The sequence below is a fragment of the Amphiprion ocellaris genome, chromosome 1 (assembly GCF_022539595.1).
Source record: "Amphiprion ocellaris isolate individual 3 ecotype Okinawa chromosome 1, ASM2253959v1, whole genome shotgun sequence".
Taxonomy (NCBI): domain Eukaryota; kingdom Metazoa; phylum Chordata; class Actinopteri; family Pomacentridae; genus Amphiprion; species Amphiprion ocellaris.
Window position 1 is genome coordinate 16,740,945 of NC_072766.1, and position 17,341 is coordinate 16,758,285.

The 17,341-nt window shown below is 42.1% G+C and overlaps 1 protein-coding gene across 2 annotated transcripts in view; it reads right to left on the reverse strand.

Annotated features, from left to right (window-relative positions):
- Window positions 1-883: 883 nt before the first annotated feature.
- The window catches only part of itsn2b (intersectin 2b), a 36,320-nt gene continuing 19,862 nt past the window's right edge, over window positions 884-17,341 (reverse strand). Inside the window, exons 17-40 of one of the 2 annotated variants that reach the window (XM_023294395.3) lie at window positions 17,062-17,240; window positions 16,127-16,932; window positions 15,896-16,017; window positions 15,510-15,764; window positions 15,202-15,395; window positions 13,981-14,036; window positions 13,408-13,574; window positions 13,155-13,185; window positions 12,948-13,069; window positions 12,476-12,572; window positions 12,164-12,358; window positions 7,645-7,766; window positions 7,327-7,433; window positions 7,021-7,204; window positions 6,568-6,666; window positions 5,984-6,067; window positions 5,760-5,843; window positions 5,608-5,670; window positions 5,002-5,151; window positions 4,760-4,878; window positions 4,589-4,671; window positions 4,423-4,506; window positions 3,457-3,630; window positions 884-3,187 (exon numbers count right to left, since the gene is read on the reverse strand). In XM_023294395.3, coding sequence (XP_023150163.2) covers window positions 3,039-3,187; window positions 3,457-3,630; window positions 4,423-4,506; window positions 4,589-4,671; window positions 4,760-4,878; window positions 5,002-5,151; window positions 5,608-5,670; window positions 5,760-5,843; window positions 5,984-6,067; window positions 6,568-6,666; window positions 7,021-7,204; window positions 7,327-7,433; window positions 7,645-7,766; window positions 12,164-12,358; window positions 12,476-12,572; window positions 12,948-13,069; window positions 13,155-13,185; window positions 13,408-13,574; window positions 13,981-14,036; window positions 15,202-15,395; window positions 15,510-15,764; window positions 15,896-16,017; window positions 16,127-16,932; window positions 17,062-17,240 — 3,726 coding nt within the window. In that variant the 3' untranslated portion in view covers window positions 884-3,038. Of the gene's footprint in view, window positions 3,188-3,456; window positions 3,631-4,422; window positions 4,507-4,588; window positions 4,672-4,759; window positions 4,879-5,001; window positions 5,152-5,607; window positions 5,671-5,759; window positions 5,844-5,983; window positions 6,068-6,567; window positions 6,667-7,020; window positions 7,205-7,326; window positions 7,434-7,644; window positions 7,767-12,163; window positions 12,359-12,475; window positions 12,573-12,947; window positions 13,070-13,154; window positions 13,186-13,407; window positions 13,575-13,980; window positions 14,037-15,201; window positions 15,399-15,509; window positions 15,765-15,895; window positions 16,018-16,126; window positions 16,933-17,061; window positions 17,241-17,341 lie in introns of both variants that reach the window. The other variant, XM_023294394.3, reaches the window with a different exon arrangement.

Consider the following 17,341-nt stretch of genomic DNA (forward strand, 5'->3'; position numbering starts at 1 on the left):
CAGAAGTCTGAATGTGTTTTTTTGTCAATGGATCACTGCAGTATAAATACTCAGTATTGGTGTTGGTTGCTTACTGCGGTCATGCTGTGTCTTCTGGCTTCTAAGAAACATCATATGGATATTTTAACAAGAAAGGAATGTTGATTTTTACCCAGGGGGATCTTTAAGTCCTTTTCCACATGACAAATTTCTTATAAATCAAGTGTAAAATATCTTACAATCAGTGGCCATCACTTGTATCACCTCATCTTCACTGCATTAAACCCATTATGTAGCACTCAGCTGCAGAAGACTGAGTTCAGCTGACTTTGTGGACTCAGTTACGCACTTAGTGTGGTTACATAATGACTTTTGCTCCTGTGGCCTCAGAGCCAGTGGAGGGTGAAGAAGGACTTAATGAAGTCTATTGGTGCGCACTGACAACTCCACATGAACTCCACTGACACTGGACACCAACAGAAGCCTGAGAAATCTGAAATAAAATCTTCAAAAACATATTTTACTTGTTTCAACACGAGAGATTCTTGAATTTCTTTATGGTATATTTGACTACATCTGCTGTATTTTCACTATTTAATAATATTACAAAACAAAACTCATGCTTATGCCTGTCCTTCCGACATTGAATTTCATCTCTTTACTGGAAATTTTACTGTATCTACTCCACACAAATACTGTATCTTAAAATAAAAGCACAAATCTGTCTTTTGCTGTAACTGCTAATGGTGAGATGGGGTTGTAATTGTGCACAAAGGCTGAATCCGTGTGTTTTGAGCAGTGATAAGTGGGTCCTTCACCCCTTATGCACCGCTGCACAAGGTCAAGTGCTCAAAGTTCATGCAGTTAAATGCTCCGTTTCTTTAGCCACTCAATAATTTGACAGTTTGTTCACTTTTAATATCTTTAATTTGCCTTAAGAAACCCTGATTCAGAGAGTGCCACGTAGAGGCCAAAGTGAGTACAAACAGCAGGTTACAGACTCCAGGCTGATCAGCTGCGAACAGACAGTCTGGGTTAAAGAGGCCAGAAACTCAGTTAGCACAGCAGCTGTCCATGCAGAAGGCTGCGGAGGATAAAAAGTAAAAACAGAAGACAAGGAAGGCAGTCCAGTCTCTTTGCACATTTTCCACAAATTCAAAAAAAAAAAACAAACCATGAGTTAATACAAGACTTAAAAACAAACTGTTGCTGATTGAATAAGACAAAAACACAAAACAGCAGGCCTAAGAAAATGACTAGTGATCTAGTCTACTTACAGTAAAACTCAATCGCCCTCAGGATCTAAGATAGGGAACCAGCTTTCAAAACAGTATCAACACGTTCAAAACAAACCCAGTGAACACCAACTGATTATCCAGGATGACACAGCAAAGGCGCTCCAATCCTTTGGATAGTCACACGCATAAATTAAGAAATAAATACAACCTTTTTCATTCAGAATATCCAGAGCACCAGTAGGTGCTCAGAGTTAGAAAACAAAACTGGACAAAAGAGTAAAAACAAGGCAGAAGACACCAGAAAGTCAAACTACAACACAAATATACAGCTTTTACACACTATATCCTTTTGTCGTTTTAATGTTGATAAAGAGCGACTTTTTGAGGCAACAGAGATGAACAATATTGGTGTAGCACAACGCTTAAACCATATCTGTCAGGGTAAAATGGAACGAACGAAAATGCACAAAATACTGTTTATTATTTCCAACAAATTGCCGATCTGTGATACCTCAAAAAGCTGACATCCTCAAAGTCCTCTGCACCAAAAGGTAAGATGGGAGCAGGTGGAAAGAGATGGAAGTGCAGAAAGAAACATTCATCTAAACAGCGTTATAAAATTATTTTTACCTTATTTAATTTGAAATTACTTGGCCTTGCTTAATTTTTCACACTAAAGAAAAAGCAAAGAAGACTTCATCCCAATGAAATCAAAAGATTTTAGAAGCTATTATTTAGAAGATATTATAAAACACTTCAGACTTGCATTAAGGCCAGAAGTTGTAAGTTAACTCCCAAAGTTGCAGCATCGAAAGCCTTAGGATATCTGTATGTTTCTTTAACTCTTCTTAACTCCAGAGTTATGCACTTTCACACACACACCAATAAAGCTCAAGAAAATAAATGTTCAGTACTGTTACAGTGACACAGACTCGACCCAGAACAACGCATCCTGAGATCTTCTGTCTACAGTAGTAAACTGACTTCAGACTTCTTGATGCATTTCATGTTGCTGCTTCTGACGCCCTTAATGTCTCAGTGGGAAGATCAGCACTGAGGTCAGACAGCTTATGATCAGAGACGGACAAAAATCAGATCCGCTGGGTCTCTCAAATCCCATCAGTTGTGATCTCGTCAGAAAAAAAAAACTGTATTTAACATATAAATATCTTGACAGTAAAGATAAAACACTTGTTACTTCAGCGTCGGCTCATTAAACGGCGTTGGTTGAGCAGACTTGGCAAAATGTGAATACTTAAAAACTGACTGCTGTAACGGAGACAGAGCTGTGAGGGTTTAGAAAAGAGCACAGAAAGTCTTATTGCTTTAATAGTACTATAATCATTTGCTTCTAATCAGCCTTTGTGCAGTTCTAACATTATTACAGAGGAGCCAGGTTCAGCTTTGTAACACACTGTCTCCACTGAAGGCAGGCTGTGCTCTTTTAACTCCATCAGAGTGTAAATATTGTGTAGGTGCTACACTGCTCACGTTTCCCTTCCCATGTGATGTCATGGTGAAAAAATAAAACATTTAAGAGCTCTAGTCCTATTGGTAGCTTTAGGTGATGTCACATAGGTCCTATAATTCCTACTGGAGGATTTAGATGACATCAGAAGAGGTATTATTAGTGCTGGTTAATATTAAATTTATTAAGGCCTGATGTGTGAAACACAGTTCAGGGTGTTTCTTTTAGGCAAGTAGGAGGAACCATTCTTATTACTTAATGTGAAAATAAGCAGCTTTTCCTATTTGGTTAATTGCTATTATTTGGATGTCTCTGTAGACGAAGCAGTTCCTTAGTTCAGTTTGTCTTATGTTTTATTTGTTGCCAAAGAGCTGCAGGTCGAGGCGGACCCACACTTCCCCCGTCGGAACCTCGCGCAGCAGAAGACGACGTGTTACCAGTCCCTTGTTCTCCACCTCCTTCTTTATGGTCGCCATGGGAACCTCAGTTCGACCCAGGAAGTCTAATATAAGTAGAGAAACAGAAGGTCACGAGAATGGAGGGACTGGATTTAAAGAAAGCTGAGCCAACAAAAATGAACAAGAACCATTTCAAATCACGCAAACCTAATAAAACACAATTTTTAAAATGTAACTCCAGCCGCTTGCTGTTTAGAAATGTGTAATTAAGCTGAGTAAAGGTTGAATTTTGCAGATTTAAAGCAATATCAGTAGGTTTTACTAAGGAGTATGGATAGTTAAAAGAAGATAAAATAACTAGCTTGTAGCTGACCGTCAGGAGAAAACTGGTCTCTTTCAAAGATGGTGATGCAGAGAACGTCCTGGTAGAGATCTTTGATGTGAAACTGACAGTTGAAGTTCCACTTGGGGTTCAGAGTGTCGTTGAGCGTTCGGGATGTGAAGATCTGAGCTCCCATGGTCACTTCACAATAAGGGTTGCTTTTACCTGAAGGAGCGACGGAGAGCAGACAGAAGAGGATGTAAGAAAATAAAAAAGTAAGAGAATCCAGAAGAGATCAAGATCATGAAAAACAAAGAAAGAGGGGAAGGAGATAATCAAGAGAAAGAGGAAAATAAAGAAAGTTAAAAAAAATTTAATGTGAATAAACCAAAGCAAAAAAAATGGAACATAGAGAAGATAGAGAGGACTTAGTTTGTTTTCTATTCACATTCACTAGACCCACAGAACCAAACAGGGTCATGAACAGATGCATTTTAACCGCAGCAGAACTTCCACACTCAGATCTGGTGCTCTTCAGCAAGTTTTGCAGTACAATTAGTTTTTCTGAGTAGAACATTTGCGCTTCTGCTAAAACTCGTTAGGTGTCCAATTTGGCATAAACACTTCTTCCTCATTTTGCTTGTTTGCTTCCAGGGCCTTCATACAGGCTCATTCATTCCAGCAATATTCTCATGATTCACAATTAGATTTGACTGACATGTGATACTTGCTGGGAACCAATATTTCACTTACATATATACTTATTTTTGGACCAATGTGCCCTAAACTTTGACTGTGAACTAGAACTGAACTGCTTCTCAGATTAAAAGCTCCAAAGAAAGGCCTCCGACTTGAACTAAGGACAAAAGAGACGACAGACCCAGTTAAATGTTTGTATATCCTGGATTCATTTGGCATCCATGCAGCAGGAATTAAAAGCTGGATTCCAACACAACAGTTTGTTTTTTAGCCCACTGAACTGGAAGTGCATCCTGTATAGTGTGTATTCATGCTCACCGTTGGGTTTTGCCGCCTTGAGTTCAGTGGCTTCTAAAATAGTAACAAGGAGTCGGCCGATTCCACTGGTCTTGACAGACCGCGCTGCAAACACACACAGATCGATTAAACAAGCAACTGAGATCATCGTACTGGTAAAGATGGATGTCGGTTTGTTGAGGCAAACCTTGATAAGCTTTTTCCCTTTTTTTCTTTTCAGTCTCGATAAATTCCTCAGACGCAGCCTTGATCTTCTGAACCCACGCCGTCCTGAAAACGCAAACAGCACTTGTAAAAACTGCCAAATGTACAACTTTTCTCTTTGTGTATATGTGTGTGTGTGTGTGTGTGCAGCTACCGTTCATTGATGTTGTCTGTCCTGAGTATGTAGACTCTATCGATGTGTGAGATGTGGAAGGTGGGCTCATCACTGGAAGGATCTGGCAGCTTCACCAGAACTTCATTGAGCAGCACAGGCTACGGGAAAATACAGACGACACATTTGTCTTGTATAAAAATACACAAACACAACCGCATACATGACAAATTACCAAAGTCTCACGCTGCCTCAGAGGAAAACATTTCCACTTTGTCACTTACCGGTTTGTACATCTTGAGCTGCACATTATTCCTGTTGCTGAACAGTTTATCAAGCCCAGACGAAGTGAACTGTTTTGCCGCGTGAGTTAGAAGCAAAAAGTCATTAAAGAGGAAAGCCCAAAGTTCCTTGTTGCTCTTTGCCTTGAACATCTGAAGAAAAGAAAGTATGTGATTTATAGTTGTGATTAACAATTAGAAAATACAGATTACAGATTTACTTTAATACGGTCAACTGTTCAGCACCACAAGACATTTATTTCTCAAGCCAAAGCACAATCATTTTTCATGGTGGTGCATCATCACTGCCTCAGATCTGTCTGTTGGGTTTGTGCTCACATAAACCAGCGCACTGGTGCCTCAGAGTTTCACTCTGTGGTCTGAGGCTTGTAACAAGTCAACATCCTGGGATGTGACCCAGTAAAGTTCTGCATTTATCTCCCTGCATGTCCCACTCTGCCTGGTCTCTTTTACTTCCTTACATTTTAAAACATTTATAAAGTCAGATAAAAAATATTTTTCGTGAGAACAGGAAGACCCACCAGACTTGCTCACAGATTCTGACTGTATCCAGGGTCACAGTTTGATAAACTCTGCGGTGTTACTCACCTTCCCACTGTGGAGCAGCTTCCTGGGACCCAAGCAGTTGGTAAGTGAGTTAAAAACTAAATGCTGTGAGACAAAAAGAGAAAATTTAAAAGAAAGTCTTTAAGTGTTCTTTGCAATTAGCTATGAGGGTGAGTTAACAGTAAGTTTAATACCTCAGCAGCACCATCACACTGTACATGGTTCTGAATCCATTCCAGTCTGTCGGAGTTCTCCTTCTCTCTCACACCTTCATTTACCTGCAGAGGATAATTGTCAGCACAGACACACAATTTAATTACAAAGACCCCTTTGACCCACAACACACAATCTAGAACCTTCAAGTTAAACTACGGTAACAAGTGAAGTCATAAATGAGAGAAATATAAATTTGTAGAACCTGTTGACAGAGTTCCTCTGCTCTCTCCAGAGCCTCTTTCAGAGGACCTCTGTCAGCGTGGCCCTCTGCAGTGCACTCCAGGATCTACAAACACACAGAAGCCAACAATTATGCTCACTAATGAGAGAATAAACCATTATTTTTTTTAACTACACATGATAAGGTCAGGGCTGCACAGTGGCGTAGTGGTTAGCACTTTCGCCTTGCAGCAAGAAGGTCCCTGGTTCGCGTCCCGGCTTTCCCGGGATCTTTCTGCATGGAGTTTGCATGTTCTCCCTGTGCATGCGTGGGTTTTCTCCGGGTACTCCGGCTTCCTCCCACAGTCCAAAAATATGCTGAGGTTAATTGATTACTCTAAATTGCCCGTAGGTGTGAATGTGAGAGTGATTGTTTGTCTTTGTATGTGGCCCTGCGACAGACTGGTGACCTGTCTAGGGTGTCCCCTGCCTTCGCCCGAGTCAGCTGGGATAGGCTCCAGCACCCCCCGCGACCCTAGTGAGGATTAAGCGGTGTATAGATAATGGATGGATGGATGATAAGGTCAGCATCTGAACCACAGATGAAATCATGAACATGAGGCCTACATTTTTAATGTGCAGTGGGTAGCGTGTGATCCTCTGCATGGGTTTCAGCAGGAAACTGGACAGCGGCATGCCTTTACACCTGTAGTCTGTGGCGATTTTCTGATGGAAATAAAAGACAATATTAATAAACTGTTTTTTTTTGTTTCCACCTTCATGTATGTGAAAACAAAACACATGCAGGTCTCACAAGGTCAATCTAAGATGCTTGAGCAGTATGTAAAGAATATATAGTCAGTTTAAACCTTTAAAAACACAGCTGGAGACCACAAAGTTGTCAAACTATAAATGGAAAATAGGCATCTGTCAAGTGTTGGAAGTGGAGTAAATGCGGACATCAAACTGGAGATGCACCATTTTTCCATCTACTTCTCACTTCCATCTTGATTCCAGGTTTCCTCTGTCATTCTAACGTGTTTCTTTCCCCACTACACCTTTCCTTGCTCACTCTCTTACCTTGAGGAAATCCTTGAAGTCCGGCTCGCTGTCGGTACGAGTCTGGAGCAGCGTGGCACCGTTGATCTGGCAGGAGCAGAAGCGGATATATGGCTGCATGTGGGACAGCTCGGCGGCCAGGATATCGCCGATCATCTGCACTGGCATGTTCTCCCCACCTGTCTTCTTACGAACACGGAATGCCCTACACATGCATAGATAGATGTATTTTTGCACAGACAGAAACCCCATAAACACAAAAACAACTGCACTTGTTTTCACTCCATCACTGTAATTTTAAGATCTATCCATCTGTGTGATATTTACTTGACAAGTTTGGTGTTGCAGGCCAGCAGTTCTTTCCAGTTGACAAAGATCATGCTCATCTCGGCGTCATTCAGTCGGCCTGACTCGGACATAGGCTTGTGGAAAACCTACGCAAAGACGTACACACCAAGGAACAAAATTAATTTACAAACACTAATAGGTAAGTGATTAGTAGAATATACAAACCCAATGATAAATATCACTTCAATGAAAGTGTAACCGTTTTCCCACAGCATGTAATTGTTGTTTGATGATTTACTGCACATGTGATTTTTCATAATGGAGCTTGTTCATACACCACTTATTCAGCAGGATTACCTCCAGCACTATCTGCAAGTCATCCACATATCTCTCCTCGGTCTGTAAAAGCTCATGGATGTAACCCTGTCTCTTCTTCTCCTGAGGGCTCAGTGAGTCCAGGCTGTTCAGGTCTGCACACCCTGTAGGAGAGCAGCAATACACAAAAGGGGGTTAGTTAAAAAAAAAAAAAAAAAAAAAAAACCACATCCAGCCAGCATGCCCGTTTGAACAAAAAGACCTCAGCACTGCATTTACTGCCTCCTGCTGGAAGTTCTGGCAAGAAAACTAAACGGATTCTTCCTCCTACACTTTGTCTTGTTTCTCTGCACATTACTGAATCTGTCAGACAGGAGGTGGGAGATGACAAAGGGGAAGAAGGATGGAAAAGGAAACACAAAAGACGACCATGCTGATCTGTAATATACACACTTACCTGGTACAGAGAGTCCATCTGCCCATTGTGAGGGTCCTACACAAACTGAATGTTGCTCACTCGCACACTCTTCTCTTTCCTCTCCCTCTCCTGCTTCACCCTCATCGTCTGTCTCATCCCAAAGGTTTAGAAAGTGAAATCTGCCTTGTGAAGCCATTGCTATAACGGTGATCCTGTTTCTTCACGTATTTCAGGTAGCTGTCTGGTTTCTGTTGAGTTTTCTCAAAGTCTGATCGTACTCTGTCTCTCTTGTCCGGTTTGTCTCTTTCTCCTTCTTTGCTGTTATCTTCTCGTTGCTGGTAAATCTGTTTTTACCAAAACAGGAAGGGAGATTCTTTCTTTCTTTTTCACCCTGACGCATGTTCAGAGTAGCTAAAGCTCTTTTTTTCTAGTTTTTTGTGGCAGTGAGAAGAGCCTGTAAAACACAGCTTATATTCACAGAAAATATTGAGATGAGACAGCTGATATATTAGGTAAAGATTTAACCAGAATTAGATAGATTTTTTTAAGCTGAACAGAAGTAGAGAAATACATCCCAAACTATTTGTGAATCCATTCTTTGCAACTAATTTACAAAGCAGGCCTTGATTGTTAAAAAGAAATGAAAAGAAACAGAGAAGAGGGGCCTGGCTGAGAGAATGTTCTCATTTATCTGTTCATCTTAATCACATGTATTGTGTTGACAATATAAACACACACGCACACATGGCAGAGCTGAGCAAAGATATATTAAACACAAAAAAATCACTAAACTGTCATCTCAAAACAATCTTCATTTTTAAATGTTTTATTTCAGATTCAGAAAATATATTAGACACATTTTCTAAAATAGTTACACCATCTTTTACCACAAATGTTCTATATAAAGTCAAGTCAGTTGTGCTAACAGCTGCTGTGGTGACCTCTTTATGCAGCTCTCTGTCAGTGCGGTTCACCCAGTTTTATTGCAGCTTAAAATCTAACAGACATGTACTAAGTCTGGTGTTCACTGAATTAAAAAGAAAGAACAAAGGAGCCAATGCTTTAATTTTCTTGCACCAGGAATCATCAAACTGTAATGTAGCATTTTTCAATTAACTCCATGGTGACGGTAAACCAGGAAAGAAACCGCAGTATATATTTTCACTTCCTGATCTGGAGGAAATCTATCCCCCCCAAACTTCGCAATAATGATTAATATGTTATTTTTTTCACTGTGTGACCTGCAGTGAACACTGTGTGCAGACATGCATTCAGTTCTGGCATCAACAAAATCAGTCAGAGCAGCAAAACAGCACTGATTGAATAGAAAGTGCAGCAATAGCTTTTTTATCGTCACCCCTGGAGGCAAAGCTTACTCCCCATATGGTGAAGAGTCGCTCACTTCAACACTACATAGTCTAAATTATGCCTCTGTTAGTACTATTAGCAGATCCACTTATGGCTTTTAAATGTGCAGGACAAACTGTATGCTTCTACGTGTACTATCACAATTAAAGCATACAATCAAAGGCCCACTGCAAAATGGTTACAGTGAGCAGAGTTCCTATAAGGAGAAAGCAGGATGACATCTTTAGTAGAGACTGAAAAATTTTAGCTTGGTGTCCATTCAAGCTTCTACCTCTCAAGTATACTGATCAAAAATATTGCTGAGCATGTCTTGTTTACTTCCTTTTTAAAATATTTCTTTCATAAAGACAGCAACTCAATGACTGGTTTCAAGCATTTTTAGATGCAAGGCATAAGCCTAATACAGAACCTGGACAATCTGTTTTTTCTCAAATTATCCAAAGGTTTGAGATACAAGAAAAAGAAAGTTCCAGTAAAACTTCACCCTCACATCTGAATACAGGCAGATCTCTGAGGACAGACAGAGATCATTAGTGGGCTCTATGTGAGCTAAACTCCCAAAACTGGAGAGCAAGAATTGGGGGAAAAAAGATAAATTTCAGAAACAAGGCAAAAAAGGAAAGAAATGTAGAAAAAATATGTCAAGGGAAGAGGTGTCAGATGTGGGGTAAGAGGGGGAAAAATAAGTGACTCTGTGAAGAGAAATAAAAGAAAGGAACAAGGACAAGCCACAGAGAAACCCACAATCGCTCTGCTTCAGTCACTTTTCCTGTGATTCAGCATCATCAATCAAAACAAGAGCTGAAAGAATCAACAAGGCACTAAGGCTTGAGCAACTCACAGATTCAGCACAGTGAGCCATAAAAGAGCCACTTCAAGTTCCAGTTCATTCACCCAAAGACCCTGTTTTCATTTTTAATCTGACACCTGTTCACAGTTTGTGTTTCTTTCACACTTAAATGGAACATTTGGAGAAGTTAGTGGGTAGAGAGTCCAGACACTCCACCCCATCAGAGCAGTGTGATAGTGGGTCTCTCTGAAGTCAGGAGGAGGAGAGGAAGAGGAGGTGAAGGAGGAAGAGTCTTTCTACCACCCTAGAAGGAGAAAGAGACAGAAGCCGAGGAATGAGAGAGAGGGAAAGAGAAACAGAGATCGGAAAGGGAGGGAAGGAGAAGGTGCGAAAAACAAAGAAATGGTGAAAAAGTCAGCGGGAAGAAAAGATAAACAGATGGACAGACGTGTTGATGATAAACTATCAGTGAAGGGAGGTTGGATAGATGAACAAAAGGTAAGGTTTAGTTAGTCACAGAAATCTGAAGCAACATGGATGTCTCTGTGTTGTAAACATTTCCTTACATACACCAATCAGGCATAACATTATGACCACCTGCCTACTATTGTGTTGGTCCACCTTTTGCTGCCAAAACAGTCCTGACCCGAGGCATGGACTCCACTAGACCCCTGAAGGTGGGCTGTGGTATCTGGCACCAAAATGTTAGCAGCAGATCCTTCAAGTCCTGGAAGTTGCGAGGCGAGGTCTCCATGTATCTGACTTGTTTGTCCAGCACATCCCACAGATGCTGGATTGGATTGAGATCTGGGAAATTTGGAGGCAAAGTCAACCTCAAACTGGTTGTTGTGCTCCTCAAACCATTCCTGAACCATTTTTGCTTTGTGGCACAAAACATTATCCTGCTGAAAAAGACCACAGCCATCAGGGAATACCGTTTCCATGCAAGGGTGTACATGGTCTGCAGCAATGCTTAGGTAGGTGGTATCTGTCAAAGTAACATCCACATGGATGGCAGGATCCAAGGTTTCCCAGCAGAACTTTGCCCAAAGCATCACACTGCCTCTGCCGGCTTGCCTTCTTCCCATAGTGCATCCTGGTGGAATATGTTCCCCAGGCAGGCGACGCACACACACCTGGCCATCCACATGATGAAAAAGAAAACACGATTCACCAGACCAGGCCACCTTCTTCCATTGCTCTGTGGTCCAGTTCTGATGCTCGGGTGTCCATCGTTGGTGCTTTCAGCAGTGCACAGCAGACAGCATGGGCACCCTGACTGGTCTGCAGCTATGTAGCCTCATACGGAACAAACTGTGGAAATGCACTGTGTATTCTGACACCTTTCTATCAGAACCAGCATTAACCTCTTCAGCGGTTTGAGCAACACTAGCTTGTCTGTTAGATCGGACCACACGGGCCAGCCTTTGCCGGTTCACCACTGTTCCTTTCTTGGACCACTTTTGATAGACACTGACCACTGCAGACCAGGAACACCTCACAAGAGCTGCAGTTTTGGGGATGCTCTGACCCAGTCGTCTAGCTGTCACAGTTTGGCCCTTGTCAAACTGCCTCTAATCCTTACGCTTGCCAATTTTTCATGCTTCTAACTTTGAGGACAAAATGTTCACTTGCTGCCTAATATATCCAACCCACTAACAGGTGCCACGATGAAGAGATAATCAGTGTTATTCACTTCACCTGTCAGTAGTCATAATGTTATACCTGATCTGTGTACATCCTGTATTTCCCCAAATAAAAACTAAAAGTCAATTAAAAGCTGAGTCTCTGATAATAGTCAGGGGTGTGGTCAACACAAACAAATACAGGCTGGATTGAAATGAGTCTTAATACTAAAATATGACAAATACAACCCTCCCTCAAACTAATGTCTGGTAATGAGGTCAGAAAAGGTAAATAAAAGCTCTGGTCAATTCATGAGGTAAAACAGTACATATGATATGAAGCCTGAGAGATTTACTTACACTGCTGGCTGGGGTCACAGTCCACTGTGGTCATCTTAACGTAATTGGTGGGAAACAGGCCGGGGATACCGTTGATTTCTCCTTTCCACCAGTCAGGGTCGTTCTTGTCTAGAACGTTGATGAGTTGCCCTTTAGTGAAGCTCATCTCGTCCTGATTTGCGGCTGTGTAGTCGTAAATGGCGATCACCTGACAGACTGACGGAAACGAGGATAACGTGTTAGAATTATTTATTATTATTTTGTTTAAGCACTATGCCTTGCCTCACTTCACTTCTTCCCCTAACATGACCTGTAAAGGTGTGTGTGTTTTACCTGGTTGGTGTGCTGGTGTGGACTTTCCACTGTTGGATCCCAGTATTTTAACATTACTGGCAGGGAACCAGCCCTTTTGACGCTTTTTGCCCCGTGCCTTAAGTCAGAGACAGAAACAAACAAGATTAATGAGGTTTTAATCACACAGCAAAAGAATTATCTTCAGAAACCTCAAATGCAGATGAGGGTCACAATGTAAGTCTGAGGGGTCACAAACTAATCAACAGGACAGAAAAGCAGAACCTTGCACTTCCAAAACTAAAGAAAAACATGTTCAAACACAACAGGAAAAGAAATTACTTTGAAATGGGCACAACCAAAATGTTGCAACTATAGACTGCTACACCCATAGTGATGTAATAAAGCTTAGCTGAGTAAAGATAATGTAAACTGCAGACCCTCTGTGATTATCTACTGTGCAGAACTAAGGACGCATTCAAATAAAAGACAGGAACTACAGTTAAGCGCTAACCTGCAGTTCTCCAAGCCACCAGCCAGAGGCCGTCTTGCCGAGGATGACGATGAGCTGACCATTTTCCAGATTTAGCTGCTCAGAGCCGGTAGAGGTGTGTGCCTTGATCACCTGAGCGATCTCTGTGTACACAAGACACACATTCAAATGAAATTGCAGCAAAAGTAATGTGTTGTGAGAAAACAACAGAGGAGAAGGTTAGCTCACCTGGCTTTTTCTTTCCAGATATGCTCGATGTCTGTAAAAAAAACAAAAACAAATGATGAGCGTTTATTATTTTAGTAGAATTTTGAACGCAAAATTAACCCCTTATAGTGAGATGCAATGCATTACTTCATCACCACAAATAAATAAACAAAACATGAACAAAATCAAGACCTCTCCAACATATATATTTACGTTATTTATCACAATAGACCAGTTCACCCTCTATATGTCAGTATGTCTTGAGTGTTCTTACATCTGCCTCTTTAGGTTTGACATAGTTGCTGGGGAAGACTCCTGTGCGGTCGCCGATCGAGCCGTTCCACCACTCTCCCTCCCTCTTGCTCACCAAAATCACATCTCCCTCACTGAACGTCAGATCACCACGCTCCGGAGACTCATAGGTGTACAATGCCACATATTCTGCAAACATACACAAACATAAATAAACAGTAATGTAGCCACAGGTCTGGTCGTGTTGCTAAAATAGGCTAAAAGCCACAATTTGGCAGTTAGGATCGTTAAACTAACGACACCAGAATGACTGTCCACAAGATTCCTGACACATAAGAGATGAAAACGTAGAGGAACATTATTTAATTCTGAGTGAAATCCAGATTATCTTTGTACATTTAAAACATGAAAAATAATTCAAGTTCCAGCTAGAGAAAGTAATTTATGTCTGTCAACACTTGTGAAAATCATAATTAAATGTTAAAAATACAACTTAAGCAAACAGAAACATATGTATGCAGGGTGTGTGTAATGTGATGCCGGCATATTCACTGAACTACATTACAATGAGACTTCAAAGGAATTTGTACTGTACCTTCAAACTGCAGGCTGTCACTGGACTCTGGAGCATCAGGAGGGGAGCTTTTCATGCTGTAAACACAAAGATTATATTACCACTATTCCACAGATCATGTACATAACTTCCAGTCTGGATTGCAGTGGCAACCAGTAAACCACACAGCACACAGAGCCGTGTCTCTCAGGCTCTCCTGGGAAACATATGGCCTCCACAGTCAGATATCTCTGAGATGAAATATCACAAGTCAGGGATTCTGCTCAGGGCCCTTAAACCTAGAATGTCACTGCTTTGGTCATGAGCCAAACCTCATCAATGCAAGTGAAGGTTGGAAAGTGCACTTGATTGACTGGTAAATCAAGAACATCACTCTCAGGCTCAGTTTCGTCTCAACATTGTAGCACAATCCAAGCTGCAATTACACTGTATTCACAATAATTAATATATCAACAATAAAACTGCATGCTTCAGTGCAACATGGAAGTGTTAAGACGCCACATTCAAAATGACAAGGAAGGGAAGAAATCATATCTTTGGCCTAAATTCCTATCACACTTGAACCGTTGCAGCACCTGTTCATGCAGGTACATTCACATGTATCATGTGACTGTTTTCAGTGATTCCTGGAGATAAAAGCATCTTAACAGTCACAAACTATGTTGGTATGAAACAATGATAGTTATATGCTTCAGGTAACTGAGACAGACAGTTACCTGAAGCATGTAACTGTCTCTCAGTTACCTGAGAGTTACCAAATCTGTGAATAAAAGTCTCTGTGTTGCTGTGTTTCCGCTCCGGTTAACCTTGCTCTAACAGAACCTTTTCCATCGTGTCGCAAAACTCAGAAACGCACGGATACTGAACCATTTGGCCACGAGACAGTGCGCGCTCTCTGATATCATGCACGCTAATTGATATGTGAGATCAAATATGCTCTACTGTAGGAAAACATGTGGCAGCTGAAAGGTTCAGGAATCATTTTGTAACATCTAAAATACATAGTTCAGAAGAAGAAAAAACAAAAATTCCAAGAAGCTTGTTAGCATAATTTGGGAATGGAACTAAATGAAATACTTGGTAGCACAAGTTTCATTCCCAAGTCTGAACTGGTACCAATAGTTGACTAGTTGACTTTCAGGCTTTTTTGACTTTAACATTGGCAGTGACGTTCTCAGAAAGGGCTCCAAGACAAATTTTGTTTTAAAAAAATGCAGCTGGATTAACTCCATGAGCACTTACTCTGAACTCTCTTCTTCACCCAGCAGTGTCACATATGTCTTGGGGAACCAGCCCTGTTCACCGTTCAGCTCTCCCAGCCACCAGTTTTCCTGCTGCTCCAACACCTGAATGACATCGTCCTTATTGAAGTTCAGATGGTTGTCTGTCTTTGCTGTCCAGGAGCACAGAGCCTGGGCCAACAGGTTACCTACCACCTGCTGAAAAAGACAGCACGGTGAATATCTGAGCATTTCTTTATGTGCTGACAACAATCATACTGTGGTAGTCAAAATGTAGAAGCTGATCTAGTTACTTTGCAAAGGCCTCACCTGTCCTTGTGTCTCAGAGGGTGCAGGGTTTGGTGAGTGCGTTGGTGTGAAGGCAGACTTCGTCCCTGCTGCCTTGGCAGCCTCAAGGGCATTGGAGAGCTGTGACTGGAGCGGCATTTTAGGAGAAGCAGCAGCAGTGTTATTAGCTGCATCTGATCGATCCACTCTCTCTACGTAGCTCTCTGGGAACCAGCCCATCTTCCCCTGTCTGCTGCCATACAGCCAACCCTCCTCTCGCTCTGTCGTCTCATCAACCTGACAAGATGACACAGGAACGATCGAGAAGAAAACTTTTACGTGAGGAGGAAGAGGGATGAAAAAAAATGGGATCTACACATGAATATGTGGCCTGACAGTCTGAAAAGAAAACATCATTTCATTTATACCTCAATGATATCCTCTGCATTGAAGCTGAGCTCTTCGTTGTTTCGTGCGGTGAACGGATAGAGTGCTTTGAAGGATGTGAGAGCTGCTGACTTTCTGTGTTGTCTGGCCCTCGGCTGCCCACCTTAAGTAATAGATCAGGAATCATAATGTGAATCAATCAAGGATTTTTAATTGAAGACTACAGACTACAGAAGAGCACAGAAGTATGAACACTTGGTTGTGAGTCTTACCCTTCCTCTCCTCCAGGCCTCTCAGCAGAGCCGTCAGTCTCTCCTGAATATCCACCTTCCCTCCGTTCGGCTGCTGCTGACGAGATGTCTCCTCCTTCCTCTTTCGCTCCTCCTCAGCTTTCCTCCTCTCCTCTTCCTCCTCCTTCCTTTTCCTCTCCTCTTCTGCCCTTTTCCTCTCCTCCTCACGCCTCCTCCTCTCCTCCTCCTGCTGATGAAGCCTTCTCCTCTCTTCATCCTTCCTTCTCCTGTCTTCCTCGTCTCTCTTCCTTCTCTCCTCCTCCTCTCGCTTTCTTCTCTCCTCCAAATCTCGGGCAGCTGCTACAGCTGCCCTCTGTCTCCTCCTTTCCTCCTCTTCCTTCTCCCTCCTGCGCTCCTCCTCTCTCCTCTCCTCCTCTAACCTCTTCCTCTCTTCCTCCCTCTTGCGTTGTTCCTCCTCCTCTTTCCTTCTCTTCTCCCCTTGCCTCCTCTCTTCCTCCAGTTTCCTCCTCTCTTCTTCCAACTGTCTCCTCTCCTCTTCCAGCTTTCTCCTCTCCTCCTCCTGTCTCCGCCTTTCTGCTTGCCTCCGACGCTCATCCTCTTCTCTTTTCTTTCTGTCCTCCTCCATTCTTTTCTTCCGCTCTGCCTCCTCCTTTACTCTGAGCTCTCGTTCGGCCTGTTCCTTGGCAGCCCTGATTATAGCCTGCCTCTCTTTCTCCTCTTCCTCCCTCTGTTTGGCCTCCCTTTCCTCCTGAAGCCTCCTCTGCCGCTCCTCTTCATCCCTCTTGAGCTTCTCCTGCCATTGGCGCTCCTTCTCCATCTTTATGAGCCTGAGTGTGAAAAGTTTGTACACCGTAATTAAAAAGTTTGTTTAGCTTTGTTTCTCGTGGAAATTCTACAAGTCAACAAATCAGAATTTTTACTTTATTATAAAATCCAAAAATACCAATGCACTGTACCTCTGAGCTTCTTCCTCCTCCTTCCGCCTCCTTTCCTCTTCCTGTCGTTTCCTCTCCTCTTCTCTCCTCCTCTCCTCTTCCTGCTCCTTCCGTCGAATCAGCTCACGCCGTTTGTCTTCTTTGATGCTTCGCAGTTTCTCCAATGCTGCCTGCTGCTGTCTCTGGCTCTCTCTCAGTTCCTGGTGTACAAAAAACCCCACACACATTTACTAGCAGAGTAAAAGATATGCGTGACTGAATTAAAGAATAAAATGATTAGATAAACAGAACAAGCTAAGGA